This window comes from Prinia subflava, chromosome 4, assembly GCF_021018805.1.
Source record: "Prinia subflava isolate CZ2003 ecotype Zambia chromosome 4, Cam_Psub_1.2, whole genome shotgun sequence".
Lineage (NCBI taxonomy): Eukaryota > Metazoa > Chordata > Aves > Passeriformes > Cisticolidae > Prinia > Prinia subflava.
In genome coordinates, this window is record NC_086250.1 from 51,191,816 (window position 1) to 51,208,011 (window position 16,196).

General features: G+C 42.1%; 1 protein-coding gene across 3 annotated transcripts in view; it reads left to right on the forward strand.

The window, feature by feature from the left end:
* The window catches only part of CPED1 (cadherin like and PC-esterase domain containing 1), a 158,016-nt gene that overhangs the window by 13,463 nt on the left and 128,357 nt on the right, over positions 1-16,196 (forward strand). For all 3 annotated transcript variants that reach the window (XM_063396755.1, XM_063396757.1, XM_063396756.1), the window contains exon 3: positions 8,613-8,799. In XM_063396755.1, coding sequence (XP_063252825.1) covers positions 8,613-8,799 — 187 coding nt within the window. The remainder of the gene's footprint in view (positions 1-8,612; positions 8,800-16,196) is intronic.

Genomic DNA, 16,196 nt, shown 5'->3' on the forward strand with positions numbered 1-16,196 from the left:
GACCCTTCTGTATCCCATATCCCAAAGTAACAGCAATCCCTACTGGTGACATTAGTATCCATGAAATTAACATTACCCACAGGAAGAGCATGAGCACAGTTACCAATACCATTTGAACAGTTACAGACGTTTCAGCCTCAGCTTTGTTGGTCCAAAAGTTTCTACAGCCCACGACTGGACTCCATGAGGGACCTTCTTCACACGTGTGTAGTGTATCCAGGGTTCCACTCCAGCCACTTTGACTGCTGTAAAGGTGGTTAGCAGTACCTGATGGGGACCAGTCCACTTCTCTTTTAGTGGTTCTTCGTTCCAGGTTTTGATGTATACCTCATCTCCTGGTTCGATATTGTGGACTGGATTCTCCAGGGCCAGTGGTCTGTTCCACACGAGAACACTTCGGAGCCGAGCTAGAGTTTTCCCGAGGGACAGAACATAATTATACACATCTTGTTTCCCTGTGACATGAACATTTGGATTGGGGTTAGGAGATTCATATGGTTTCCCATACAATATTTCATAAGGACTAACTGACATCCCACTCCTAGGCTTTATCCGAACCCTCAGCAATGCTATCGGCAAAGCCTGTGGCCACTGCAGTTTGGCTTCCTGGCATATTTTACTGATCTGCCTCTTCAGTGTCTGGTTCATTCTTTCTACTTGCCCACTTGACTGGGGTCTCCATGGTGTGTGGAGGTCCCAAGATAATCCCAATAACTTGCTTACCTCTTGTACCACCGTGGCTATGAAGTGTGGGCCTCTGTCTGATGATATCCCTAGGGGCACCCCAAACCTGGGAATGATCTCCTGTAATAACCACTTAACTGTTTCCTTTGCTTGGTTTGTGCGACAGGGAAGGGCTTCTGGCCATCCAGAAAACGTGTCAACCCCTACTAACAGGTATTTGTATCCCCGAGTTTTTGGCAGTTCTGCAAAATCCACTTGCCAATAGTCTCCTGGTTCTATTCCTATCCGAATTCTGCCTAACTGTGCCTGTCGTCTAGCTACGGGATTGTTTTTCAGACAGATTTCACATTTAGACATTACTGACTTGGCCATTGTTTGCATCCGTACTGAGATTAGGTATTGTCTTAGCCACTTTACCAACGCCTCTGCACCCCAGTGACACTCATTATGTTTTACCTGTAAAATTTCTCTCATTACCAAAGGAGGTACCACTATTTGCCCTTGTGCGGTTACATACCACCCTTCTGCGTTCTTCTGTGCCTTCAGCAGTTGTGCTAGTCTGTCATCTTCGATTGTATAGTTTGGCTTCGGAGGCAAATTAAATTGAGAGATATTAAGTCTTGATGGTATCAATGCCATTGTTTTCTGCACCTCTCGCGCTACCTGACGGGCTGCCCAATCTGCTTTTCGATTTCCTTCACAAATTTTGGAGTTGCCTGATTGATGTGCCTTGCAGTGCATGATTGCTACTTGTTCAGGTTTTTGTACTGCATCTATCAATTGTAGGACTGCATCTTGATGTTTAATATTTGTCCCCTGGGAGGACAGCAGTCCTCTTTCTTTCCATAAAGCTCCGTGTACATGCACTACTCCAAAGGCATATTTGGAATCAGTCCAAATATTCACTGTCTTCCCTTCACTCAGCTCGAGTGCTCTGGTTAATGCGATTAGTTCTGCCCTTTGTGCAGACGTGTTAGGTGGTAGTGATTTTGCCTCTATTACTACATCAATTGTAGTTACCGCATATCCTGCGTATCTGGCTCCGTTCTCCATGAAGCTGCTTCCATCTGTAAAGAGTTCCCACTCTGGTTGCTCCAGGGGGACATCCTTCAGATCTGTTCTTGCTGAATAAGTGTGCTCGATGACTTCTAGACAGTCATGCTCTAATGGACCTTCTTCAGCTGTGGCACCTAGAAATAGAGCTGGATTCAAGAGGTTAGTTGTTTTTAGTGTAACATCATCCTGCTCAGTCAGGGTTACCTGAAACTTCATCATCCGGCTTGGAGAGAGCCAATGGCCCCCCTTTTGTTCCAGGACTGTAGTTACCATGTGTGGCACATAGACATCTATGTGTCTTCCCATTGTGAGCTTCCTGGCTTCATGTATCAGCAGCACGGTAGCTGCCACTGCCCGCAGACATGAAGGCCATCCGGCACTTACGTTGTCGAGTTGTTTGGAAAAGTAACCCACCGGCCTTTTCCAGCTTCCCAGTCGTTGGGTCAGGACTCCCAGTGCCAGTCGCTGCCTTTCATGCACGTACAGCTGAAAGTCTTTAGACAGATCAGGTAACCCCAAAGCAGGAGCAGTTGTCAGTGCTTCCTTTAACTTCTGGAAGGCCTCTTTCTGTGGTTTGCCCCAGGTGAACGGCTGCGTCTTCTGAGCCTCGTACAAGGGTTTTGCAATCAGTCCATAGTCCATGATCCACAGGCGACACCACCCTGTCATTCCGAGGAAGATCCGCAGCTCGTGTAGATTCTGAGGCTCTGGAATAGCACAGATAGCTTGAATACGATTAGTACCCAGTTTTCTCTGCCCTTGTGAGATTTCACATCCCAGGTAAATCACAGTCTGTTGGGCAATTTGTGCTTTTTCTCTGGATACCTTATACCCTCCCATTCCTAGTGAATTTAAGATCTCGATGGTTACCTTTATGCAGGTCATTTCTTCCTCTGTTGCAATCAAAATGTCATCTACATACTGGAGTAATAAATATTGGTCTCTTGGTACTTGCCCTTCTCTGGTCCAGATTTCCAGTTCTTTTGCCAGTTGACTTCCAAAGAGAGTGGGCGACCCCTTGTACCCCATCGGTAATCGACTCCAGGTGAGCTGAGTTTTTCTTCCACTTTCTGGATGTTCCCACTCAAAGGCAAATAGTTTCCTACTTTCTTGGTCAAGGGGTATACAGAAGAAAGCATCTTTTAAGTCAATTACAGTAAACCATTTATATATCTCTTTTATGGATGCTAACAATGTATAGGGATTGGCAACCACTGGATGAATGTCTTTTGTTATTTCATTTATACCTCTTAAATCCTGTACAAGTCTATACTCACCATTGGGTTTCTTCACTGGGAAAATTGGGGTGTTGTATTCTGATTTACATTCCTCTAGAATTCGATATTTTAAAAATTTATCAATGGTCTTTGCTATTCCCTGTCGTGCTTCTGGTTTTATAGGGTATTGTTTAATTCGTACAGCCTTTGCTCCTTCTTTTAACTCTACATGTACCGGTTGTGCCAATTTAGATTTTCCAGGTACATCTGTTTCCCAGACAGAGGGAATTACTGCATCTTCTACTTCTTTAGGAATATTAGAAATTGGTTTTTCTTTTATCATCAAAATCTTTCCTGTCTTAGACTCCGGAATTTTCATTACGAGTTCACCATTCTCAAAAGTAATTACTGCCTCCAGTGCTGCCAGTAGATCGCGCCCTAAGAGCGGAGTTGGGCAGTCTGGCATGTATAAGAATTCATGGGTCAAGATCTTATCTTCAAAGCTCAATTCTAGGGGTTGCAAGAATGGCCGTACCTCCTCCTTCCCTGTGGCTCCAATGACTGCTGCTGACTTGTTCCCGATTTGCCCCTCAAGATAATTTAGTACAGAATGTGTGGCCCCCGTGTCAATGAGAAAATCTACGTCTTTTCCTTCTAAATGCAAAGTCACCATGGGCTCTCTTGATCCTGGCTCCCTCTCATGTAAAACCATGACCCTGGCTACACCCTCCAGCTGATGCTCACCACTTTGATTAAACATACTGTCTAACTGAGGCTGACCATTCTGGCTAAACCGGTTTGGACACTCCCTTTTCCAGTGTCCCTCCATCCGACAATATGCACACTGATTCAGACCTAATCTACCATGACCAGAACCTCTGCCAAAGCCACCTCTATTAACGCCACGACCACCTCTACCACGTCCCCGCCCCTGTCTCTGTAAGACTGCCAAAAGGCTTTGCCCCTGTTTCTTGATAATTTCTCTGTCCCTGTTATTATAAACTTTCCAGGCAACCTCTAGGAGTTTATCCAAGTTTCTTAACTCTTCACCTTCCAGTTTCTGTAGCTTTTTCCTAATATCTTCCTGTGCCTGACCCAGAAAAATAAAGGCAAGCTGAGTTCTTCCTTGCTCACTGTCTACCTGAAGATCAGTATATCTTCTAGCTGCTTCCTTAAGTCTTTCTAGAAAGGCAGTGGGAGATTCTTTCTTTTCCTGTCGAATTTCATACAACTTAGACCAGTTCATACTCTTAGGTATTGCCTGTTGAACACCAACTGAAATCCACTCCTGATATCTCTTTAGCCTTAACATATCCACTCCAGAGGGGTCATTAGCATCCCACTCTGGGTCTGCAGTGGGAAAATTATAATCCAGTGTCCCTGTCACCAAACCATTTCGTATGTCTTCTCTAGCTCTTTCTCTTGCTGCTCGAAGAACCATATCTCTCTCTGTCTCGTCCATCAGAGTGTTTAATATGACATGAATATCTTCCCAATCAGGGTTCTGAGTTTTCATTATCATCTTAACTACACGAGCTACCTTATCTGGGTTTTCTCTATACGTTCCGGCTGATTGTTTCCATATAACTAAATCAGCAGGTGAAAAGGGTACCTTTACAAAGACGGGTCCATTAGTTCCCACCCCTTGCCTTAGTGGTGCAATAATCGTTCTCTTTTGTTTGCCTGATTTTAATATACCCTTTCCTGCCTGAGGCCACTCCAGGGCCAGTTTTCCTCGTGTTCGGTGAGCTACTGGGGCGTCTAGTTCATCTGCTTCACTGTCACTACTTTCCATTCTATCTGTCTTCTTCACATTCCCCCTTTGCTTCCGCCTCACAATCACATCCTGGACAGGTGAATCGGGGAGGGGAGGATACAGGGGGGCAGACGGACCAGAAGCTGGTGAAGGAGGTGTAGGTGGGAGCGGAGGGTACCCTTGAGCTGGTGTTAGAGGGGGGATAAATCTTTCAGCGGGTGTGGGCGGGGGAGCAGGATAGCTTTGAGCAGGTGTATGTGGAGAAGGGGGGGTTCTCTGAGCCAGCGGAGGAGGGACCGGCACCTGGGCAGGCAGAGCAAGCGGAGGAGCGGCTGGCACAGGCAGAGGAGGATCAGCAGACAAAGGTGGGGGTGAAACATATTGTGCTGGCGCGAGCGAGGGGTGTGTAAGAGAATCAGGTGGGGTCAGGGTGAGTGGGGTAGAACTTGGTGTTGAGGGGGCCGTGATGGTTCCGGGGGCCATGGGAGATACCAATAATTCCGATTCCAGTTCATCTCTTTTTCCCCCTAAAATTTCACTTAAAACTGCATGTTCCATACAATGCTTATTTTGGACGCAAGCCAGACACTTATTATTCTCAAGCTTCATTGCTTTCATTTTGTCAAGCCACAAAACCGGTTTCTCAAGCAAGCACAGAAATAAGTCAATATATGGTAATTGTTCTACCCTTCCATCTTGTGTACAAAGCAATCTAAGTTGCATAATAACCTTCACATCAAAAGACCCGTTTTTCGGCCACCTCTGATTTTCAGGCAAAGCGTATTTTGGCCAGTGAACATTACAATATTCAATCAACTTATCTTTTCGTAATTCCTGACCGAAGTTCCCCTCTTTCCAATGTGCCAACAAACAACCCAACGGAGAAGAACTTGGTATAGAGGCATTATTGCTGCCCAAAACCTCTTTTAACCCTTTTAGTTTCTCCATATTACAGATACATAAAAACCACAGATGCCGAACCTGCAACGCTTTCGCGATGTCTGACGGACGGCTGCCTAGGCAATACCACCAGGAATTCCTTTTGCCCAACCAAGCGTAGCTTTCGCTGCGTCTTAATGGCAGGCCCCCAGACCAGAGAATAAAGAACCTTACCTCTCACCAGGGGTCGTTGTGAGCGGCGAGGGTCGCGGCTCCGATGGGCTCCCCGAGAAATCACCCGGTGCCGGCTGGAGCGTGATCGGGTCGCGGGGTCCTGGCTGCGCCCACAAGGTCCCGTCCTGGGTCGCCAAAAATGTTAGCGTAGGAAAACATATAACCACACAGAGGCGATCATATGCGGTTCTTTATTCCAGCGCGCGGGACACCGGGGTGATAATACACCCAAATCTGATGTCCAAAGCATACAGAGTCGATTCGTGATTTTTATAGTTTAAATTATACACATGTTAACTAACCCCCACCCCTAGATACTGATTATCCTATTCCTTAGTTACTATCTTAAATCATACCTACGCTTCTACCCTGATCCACACTTGATTTGGTTAAAACAATAGCATGGAGCTGTTTACAGAAACTGACGCTTGTTCCCAGCTAGCTGCGTAAGTTCCAGTTGTACGTTGTCTACTTTCCTCCCCCTGCACATTACTCAATCTAGAAATTATATTTTTTAACCCTCCACCAACAGTCTACTGTGCAAAAAATGGTGGTGAATTGTTTGTGTAGTGTGTCCTATCTCCACCGATAAGCTTACTAAAATTAGAAGTTATGCAATAACTTAGTTTTTAAACTGCTGACAACTGTCAAGTTGAAATTCACAAACTTAGAAAGAACTAATTTCATGTTCTGAATTTAATCCCTGCTGGTATATTTCAATCCCAAAGACAAACATCTTTCACCAAGATAAAGTATTGGGTTTTAATGGTGTTTTTATTGCAGAAGAACTGTTGCAGATATTAGTGTCCTAATTCCCACATGGAGCATCCTGGTTTTATGCTTTATTTTACTGAGGCTTGAGCAGCAAGGTTTTGGGTGGGGAGGGGAAGTGCTACCAGGGTGGCTTCTGTGAGAAGCTTGACAAGCTGCCAGAAGCTTCCCCCAGGTCCCACAGAGTCAATGCCAGCCAGCTCCAAGACAGACCTGCCACTGGCCAAGGCTGAGCCCGTCAGTGATGGTGGTAGCAGCTCTGGAAAAGCAGATTTTAAAAGGGGAAAAAAAGCAACTGTGCAATTGCAATCAGAGAGAGGAGTGAGGATGTATGAGAGGAGCAACTCTGCAGACACTTGGTCAGTGAAGAAAGAGGGGCAGGAGGTGCTTCAGACACCAGAGCAGAGAGTTGCCTGCAGAATGTGTTGAAGACTGTAGTGGGGCAGGCTGTCCCCTGCAGTCCACAGAGGTCCACAGTGAAGCAGAGCTCCACCAGCAGGCCATGGAGTACCCATGCTGGAGCAGTCTGATCTGAAGGACCGGGCCATGTGGAAGAGGCCCACACTGGAACAGTTTGAAGAATTGCAACCTGTAGGAGGAACATATGTCGGAGAAGATCATGAAGGACTGTCTCCAGTGGGAGGAACCCCACAGTGAAGCAGGGAAGAGTGTGAGGAGTCCTCCCACTGAGGAGGAAGGAGCAGGAGAGACAATGTGTATTGAACTGACCAAGCTCCCAGTCCCAGCCCTGCTTCTCCACTGAGGGAGAAGTAGAGAATTTGGGAGAGAAGTTGAACCTCGGAAGAAAGGGAGAGCGAGGTGGGAGAAAGGTGTATTGAGATTTGGTTCTGTTTGTGATTATCTCACTCTAATTCCATTTATTATCAAACAAATCAGTTTCCTAAAGCTGTGTCTGTTTTGGTTGTGACAGTAACCAATGAATGATGTCTCTCTATTCTGATCTCTGCCTACAAGACTTTCAGTATATTTTTCCCTCTGTCCAATTGGGAGGGGGAGTGCTAGGGTGGCTTTGGTGGGCACCTGGCTTCCAGACAGAGTTAACCCACCACATTTTCTTAAGACATAAAATATCCCCCTTGCCCAAATATCTGGAGGCAATAGCCCAGTGATTTGCCCTTTTCAGAAATTAATGTTATGTTTGCACTATGACTGTGTGTTTGGGGTGTCTCTTCTCCATTTTTTTGTTTCCAGAATCTCATACCCCATATGAGGTAGCTCATATCAGGTAGCTATACAGGAAGGGTTTTCTCTAGATGCCATTGTGTGTAGGCACTATATGGGAAGGCAGTAAGTGGTAGATAATTCAAGTGTTCCTTGGGATTCATTGGAGACATCAGATACCTTTCCACTTGCTTTTTTATATACAAATCTCTCTGCCAGTCCTCCTGTGGGCTAGATAGAGTTGGACTAATGAGACAATAAAGGACTGGCAAGGTTACATTTAACTTTCTAGAGCACAGTAATGTCCAGTTCTGTTTAGGATTCCTGTGTATGATTTTACCCCCGTACTCTTCTTACTTTTCTTAATAATGCTGTATACCACAACTCAGATGCCTGCCCTTACCGTCTGCATAAGACCTGCATTCCTTGGAACAGTTCACGTGGGACCTACCAAGGCCTCTGTTTAGGTGGCTGCAGTCACAGTCAAAGTCAGATGGCAATTGCTGTTACCAGCTTACCAGAGCAGCCCAAATTTCAGGAAAAGTTGTTTCCACAAAGGGAAGAGCATGGTTTAAAGATCCTTGAGTGCTAACCAGAGCTTTCAAACCTTTATAGTATTACTTCAGAGTGAAGATAGAAAAAATGGAGAGGCAGACAAAATGGAATTTGTGGTCTGAAGTCCCTGATATTAAGAGAATTCTTAATTATACAAAACTGTTTTCACTGTTGTCATAGTAAGTTACTAGCTTCTTTTTGTGAAAAACAACAACTGTATTTTATACTGCTGAGGAATGTATGCTACAACCATTGTCTTTGCACTGTGTTTGCTGCAGATCGACGCCTCCATTCTGCAGTACTTTGGAAGGCACACGAGAAGAGCGGTTCTCTATGCACCTCCTGCTCACCATGAAACTGACCGTCAGCTCTGTCAGCGCATCCTGGCAAAACATGGATATACAGTCACAGTCCTGGAAAACAGGAGACTGCTGGAAGATCTGAGGCGTGAGGGCCCCTATCACAGTAAGAATATTTGGACTTAATTTGTTAATTACTAAGTGTGATCACTAAATGTGGAATTTATCCAGCATTCTTCCACAAACATAAAGCATATAAACTCTCATAAAAGTAAGGATAAAAGCCAAATTCTAGCCCTTCTCAGCTGTGTGGACAATTTTCCACAGTTAGGTGATTCTTTCATTAGCTATATCCTTCTGTAAAAAAAATGCAGCAGAGTAGTTCATCATAGTCTTTACAACTAAATCAGATCAGTTTGGTTCCTGATGACTTTTCATACCAGCTTCATCAATATAACTGAGGGATTTTCAATAGAATGTTTCATAATAAAGCACATACCTGTTACATTTGTTTCCTTATAATTTTCTCTTCTAAAGAAAATTTGTATGTGTGAAGGTTATTTTTTCCTCTAGTAATGTTTTGATTGTTCTGTAAACTTGTTTAAGAACACAAGATAGGACAAGTACCTTTTGCACTTGCTGCTGAATCTGGGATAGATTACTGTTGGTTCTCAGTTCCTCTTGAAATTTGATCCACACTTCAAGCAGCTCACTGAAGATTCCTGATCCCTTGCACAAAGAATTGTAGCTTTATTTACACTGTGCCTCATAACTTGGGCACCACTAAGATTTGTGATGAACATGTTTGAGTGTTCTTGAACACCTCAGAGATATGAACTGAAACTGTGATGCCAACTTGGTCTTGAAAGTCAATTCAGGAAATGGAAGGCTTTAAAAAAATACACAAGCTACTATTCTGTCAGAAGAAAAATGGTGTAGTTAGATACTTCTCATGCTAAAGGGAGTACTGTTTGCATCATTCAGGCTTGCAATACACTTCTGGAGCTACCAGAGAGCTCAGGTTTGCTTTGAGTTTTAACCAAACCAGATAATTCCATAGATAAAATCTACAATTACTTACCATGCTTGAGATTGCTCAAAATTCCATCACTGATTTCAAGTTTCTTTAAGAAAATTTCTTGAAAATTAGGTACATCTGGGTTTTTTTGGCAGGCTGTACCAAGAAGTAGTCAATTGTCTTCATCTCACTTTTACCCTAATCTGGTTTTATAGATTATAACCTTTTAGCCACTCCTTGCCTTGAGTACTTTCCATCTCAGAGTGACAAGACACACCAGGTCTGCAGGCTTTGCTATTGTTAGATGGGCTACAGAGGAAAGTTGGCATCTCTGGGCACCATGTGCACCATCGCTGTGAAATACTTTTGTTTCAAATGGCCAAGGAAGTGAGTATGCCAAATTCAGTTTCAACTTATTAAAAAAAGAAAAAAAAGGCTCTACTAGATTTTCCTACAGTTCTGAGTTCAGACTGAAGTTCTCATGTACGGTTTTTACACTCCAAATATTGCCTCTGCAGAAATGAGCTTAACTGTGGATATTTATACTTTACAGGCTAGGATCAGTACTTCCTGTAGTATTTTTCCAGTAATAATAAAAAAAAATAATAAAAAGGTCAGGTATTTTCCAGGAACATCCTACAGCTTCCAGCAGATGTTGGATTGTGTAAAAAAGTCAAGTGCTTGCCAATTTAAGGCAAAGAGTAAGACTACTAATTCCATTTCATGGCAGCATAAATCTGCCTTTACCTATTCTCTGTTAGGTAAGTGTCTAGCTTTAAGGTTATGTTTTAAAAACAAGAAGTAAGTAATAGAGCATGTCTGCATACCAACCCAATGATCTTTTCTTACAGCTAAGCAAATTATATTCAAAGTTAATTTTCTTCCCCAGTACATGATGGGTTTACTCTTCCAGATGGGATAGTGCTCCTTATTTTGTAGAAGGGCATTTTGAGCTATTCTTTGGCATAATATTTTTTCTAATAGAAGTGTTATAAGTTATTAAAAATAAGCTCCTTTACGCCTCAGTTAAAATATAGATAATGAACTGAGGAACACAGAGTATGAGTGCTGTGAAAAATCTATATTCTTATTACTTGGTATCATTTAGCAGCTCTATTGGGTACTTTTATTTGTGTGCAGTCTTTCTTACTTGTGTATCTTGCAAAGTTCACTCCAAATTTGAAAGGATTTTTTTTTTGTTTTGAATGGCTGAGAGCCAAGACTCTAGCTGGAGTCATATATGGAAAAAAATTCACCACAAAACATTCCTAACTTTTTTTTTGTGCTGGCCTGCTAAGAATTTTGGGACCAGTTCTGCTGCTGTTTGAAACCCAAATGTGACAGCTCTGCACACTGATCTTCCACAAAGATCCTCAACACCTGGGCTGCAGCACTATGTTGAGTTCATTGCTGTCAGAGAAAAACATCAGGGGAATAGTTTTCTTCAGTGGAAATTTTTCACTTCTTACAAACCAATCAAAACCATTTTGAGTTTTGGTAACTTGAAAATAGTTGGCTGAGAAGGAAAAACATAGGGTTTTGTTTTTAAATCATGGCAAAGAGAAAGTGTTCTATGGATTTACTAGGAAAAATCCATACAGATGTGTTCTGCAGTAAAACATAAATTTTTCAAACCCCTGTTTTTTCATTGAAAAATAGCTTTGTCAGTAAATTCTCAAGCAGCTTTACTTGAACAAAAAGTAGTTCTTTCACCATTCCTTAGCAATTAAACCCACATGGAGGGAAAAGTCCATGGACTGATGATACCTGTGCCTGCTCTGAGCTCTTTGAGACTTCCATTTTCAGCAGCCCTAAATTTGCCGTAAATTTGCTGCAAGTTTAACATGTCTCTTAGTCTGCTGCTGGCATGGAAATAGAGAGGTGGAACTGTGTTAGAATTGTGTTAGTTGCAAATGATGGAATAGTCAGATTTTGCAGAGAGCTGGGATTACCACCTTGGGAAATATGTTTTAACATGCTCAGTATCTCCAGTAAATATCTGTGGTAAATTCATTATGAAGTAAGCAGCTCAAAAGAAGATGCTGATGAGCAAATAGCTCATCATAACAACTGATAAGAAAGGTATCAGGTTGTACTGGCCAGCACAGCTACAAATAGCACATTTGTTTGGTTTGCCACATAGTGTGATAATGTGATTGGTCTTCCTTCCTTCCTTCCTTCCTTCCTTCCTTCCTTCCTTCCTTCCTTCCTTCCTTCCTTCCTTCCTTCCTTCCTTCCTGCCTTCCTGCCTTCCTGCCTTCCTGCCTTCCTGCCTTCCTTCCTGCCTTCCTTCCTCCCTCCCTCCCTCCCTCCCTCACTCCCTCTAGCCCTCCCTCTAGCCCTCCCTCTCTCCCTCCCTCCCTCTTTGTTTATAAAATGTGAAAATCTGCCTCTCCTTTGGAACAAAACATACCTTTGCCACAGCCTTGGAGTGGGTTGAAACTGGTGTCACAGTCTTGTGGAAAATCATAAAAGGATCAGAAGGAGGAGTGAGAAAGCCCTGCACTTCCAGGCTTTCTCAGGGGAGATTTGCCATATACTGAGCTGTACAAGCCTCCAGGCTTCCTCACCTCAGCCCAGGACAGAGCTGTGTTGCTCTATCAGAGATGAGTTGGATCCTCCCAGATCCTTAGATCCTCCCAGAGGGGCAAATACCAGAGAAGAACTTGCCAAATATTTTCCAGTGTCTTCTGCCTTCTCCCCTGTTCTTCCAGCCTGAGAAGCTCTCATCTCTGTTACCACAGTAAAGATTAACAGGAAGTGTGTGTCCCTGTGACTCTGTGCTACCCTGCCAACATTTCCACAAGGCTTTTTAAAAGGAAGGTTTTATCTCAGGAATTTGTTTCACTAATAGGCATCTCTGCCCTCCAAAAATAATGTTCCCTATTTACTGCCTGCTGCCAGAATCTTTTCCTGAATTCCATACTTTGTCCAGATGACATCTTCAAAGATAAATACACTACTTATATCTTTCCTTACTGAGCCTTCAGTTTTCTGTCCTTTGCTGAATGTGCCTGCCTCATTAGTCTTTGGTGACCCTCCCTTAATAGGCATTTCCTTCATTTCTCAATTCTTCACCTTTACTAATAGTTAAGCAAATCTGAGCAAACTTCAGGCTCCAAGAAATGTGGGCAGTCGTATGTTACAAATCTGACTGACCAATTTTAATTCATTCTGCAATAACATGCAAAATTCTGTCATTACCACTAGCTCTTGGAATGGAAAAGATTGTGCATAAGCTCAATGGTAGCCCATCAGTTTGGCCATTGAAAAAAGCACATATATTCAGGCTCCTGACAAACTGAGTGCAGTGTAACATTATATGCTCCCTGCTGCCTGAGAGTGTTAGTAATTTGGTGGAAGCTTTAGCAATTGCAATGAGGGGACTTTAAAAAAAGAATCATATACCATTTTCATAGTATTGCTTTTACATTATCATTTCCTATTTTTAGAATACTGCACTTAAGTATTTAAACTTTACTATTGCCTTTTTTTTGCAGTTTGAGTGACATCCATTGAAGATTAAATTTTAGCTATGCCATTAGAAATATTGCTATAGTATAAATACTGGTTTGGGTTGGGATTTTTTTTTGTGTGTGATTTATTGTTCCATTAGATAAGTATTGAACCCATCTTAGCTGTGTTCAATATGTAACTTTCTGCCAATTTCCATGGAAATCAATACCATTTTCATGCCCTATTCATTTTCCTGACTTTGTTAAGTAAGGATCATATACTACATAGATACTTAAATTTACATATATTGCAAAGAATATTAGATCTGGAGTTATTTCCTCTTTTCTGACATTATCAATATACACTGAATTCTGTTCTGTTTTCTGCCATTTTAAGAACATGCTGTGTTTAAATACTCGGCTGTGTAAACTAAGCCCTGGTTCCAGCAACTTTGAAGATGATCTGGCTTTTTGCAGATATGGGAGTGGTGCTTGGGTGGAGTTGCACCAGGAGCAGGAAGGGATGATTGAGAAAAGAGACCCATGGGAGCAAATCTGAGTGAATCTTGGCCTTCCTCTTTATGTACTCGGGTCAAGAGATCTGTCTGGTATTTAAAGTGACACTACTTATGTATTATAGCAAGGAGTAAATAACCCCTCACTGATAAAGCCACCTGCATATATTCAGGCATAACCCATTTTGCTGTAAAATGGTGGTTTGAGAACTGTATTTTTATGGGAGACAAGGCCTCTTGGCTCTCTGTAAAGAGTTCTGTTGCTTCTTTGTACCCAGTGGTGGTCACTCCCTGTAAAAGCTGGTGCTTGGAGAATGTCAGGGAGCATGAGGCTGCAGGAGCAAGCACAGGTATTCACAGATGTGGAGTGATGCTAGCTGCAAAGTTTTCCCTCTCTCCATATAGTGCATGACTGAAGAAGCAGCTGGGGACAGATGAAAGAAAATTCTCATTTGATTTTCCCCAAAAGCAATTTTTCAAGCCAGTCTTTGTCAGTTTTTCATTTTAGTTTGTTGGGTATCCTTTGGAAAAATTACTTTTTAAAGAAAATTTACTTTTTTTATGGAAGAAAATTAGTTCACTTTGCTTCACAGTTGGAGTTACAAGGCCAGAAAATGTTGCCACATCAGTTAGAGATGGACAGAACTAGGATAGAAACTGTGAGTCACTGTCAGAACTAGGATGAAATGCATGCTCTGTGCTGTATGTCTTGGTGTTATTCCTTTAGCTTGTATCACCTCTCACTATTCTACTCACTGTTCATACTTTTGACCAGAGGCTAAATAGGAAGAGTATCAGCTTAATTGCTGACATCTGGCCAGCAGCAAGGTAGGAACTAGCAGAAGTGCTCCTTTTTAAGTGCAGCCAGTAACAGTTTCCTCAGAGCTGCTAATTAGTCTAGAGAATCAACTACAGCCGTAGGTTTCAGAGGCCCCCAGGGCCATGGCTGGTGACTGTCAGACATCTGTTTTTCATTTTCCAAGACATACCATATCAGCAAAATTAGTGAAAATGAGAGAAGGTGGTAGAGACAGGAGGACACAGTGATGCTCTTTCTTCAATGAGTGTGAAGACTGGTATGTTTAGGAAAACAGAGGTACTTGTTAACACAAAGTGTTAACAAATTCTGCTGCCAAGGAAAAAAGAACAATCTGTTCATCATGCATGTAGTAATCAGGGCATGAAGTACTACAGCAAAATTGTTATTAGGAAATCTGTTTTGGGAGTAAAGCTAGTGAAGTAATCAAATGGATTCCCTGGAGGCGTGGAGCATTCAATCTTAGATGTCTTAAAATATTAGGTAAAGAGATTTTTTTGGGTGTAGTGAGTCCCCTGGTGGGGTAACAAGATGGTCTTGCAAACTTCTTCGAGTACATGACTAGCCTTGAGAAAATGAGGCAGACAAAAAACTGAAGAGGGAAAATGGTGATTTCCCAAGAAGATGGAGAGATTTCAGGTACAAATCAGCTGTGGCAACTCAGGGCTTGGAGGAACAAACAATATGTAGATTACAGCATCTTCTTAAAATGCAAAATAGTCTCAAAACTCCCAAAATTTATGAGAATATATTCCTGAAAGGAGTGGGGAAAGGGGAAGGGAACGAAAATCAGTCATGCTTAGATAATAGTCAGCTGAACTTGGAGAAAGTAGAAAGCAAATAGCATATTGTGAAATAGGGATGTTTTTCATGGGATGGCATGTAAAATGAGCACTAAGAGAACCAAATTTTCTCCCTTAGTGAATGGTTTTCTATGGAGTTAGAAATACATCAACAAGAGTAGAAAATATTAGTTTTAACTTGTTTCTTTTTTTTTTAATTTTTCAGAATAAAGTTAGGAGGAGCCTCTACTTGCTGTTTTTTCAGCCTCAGACAAATTTCCATGAAATCCAACTAACTTTAGCAAACAATTATAAAGACTAAAGGCCCCAAGGAAAATTTCTTGTGTGTTCTGTAAACATCTGGTTGCCATTTTCAATTACAAGGACCAACCCACTGAAGGAAGCAGTTTAGATTTTTTGGAGCAGAAATGGGACACTGGGGTTTTTGTTCTTTTTCATAGTGGAGAGTAAAGGAAATGTCAGGAATAGAGAGGTCACTAGATGCTCAGCTTTTATAAATACAAAAGTCTCTGAGAAAATTAAAGTAAATTGAAATCAGGTTCTGAAAGTGTAAACAACCCTGTGGAGGTAAGGTTAAATAAGCAGGACTGGAGATTCTAGCATGCCAGCAAAAGCACAAGATCATTCTATCATAAGTAAGTAATTTAAAATACTGTGCAAAATAGTAATGGTGAAGCTAGCCACAGAAATATTTTGTGGGTTACCATACAAATACATACGTATATTCAAACCTAGCAGATTTAACTTCCCAAAATCCTTTTGGTTAACTGTTAGGACAAATATATAACCAACAGTATACAAAACCAGTATGTCATGTGAGTCCTGAGCTAAGTTTTGACAAATAAAGCAGACATTTTAGAGATACTTCTTTGTATGTTGTTAAACAAGGAGCTTTCTAGACATGCTAAATAGGTTGCAATGTGATCCTCAGAGCATACTGAGTTACAAACATGTA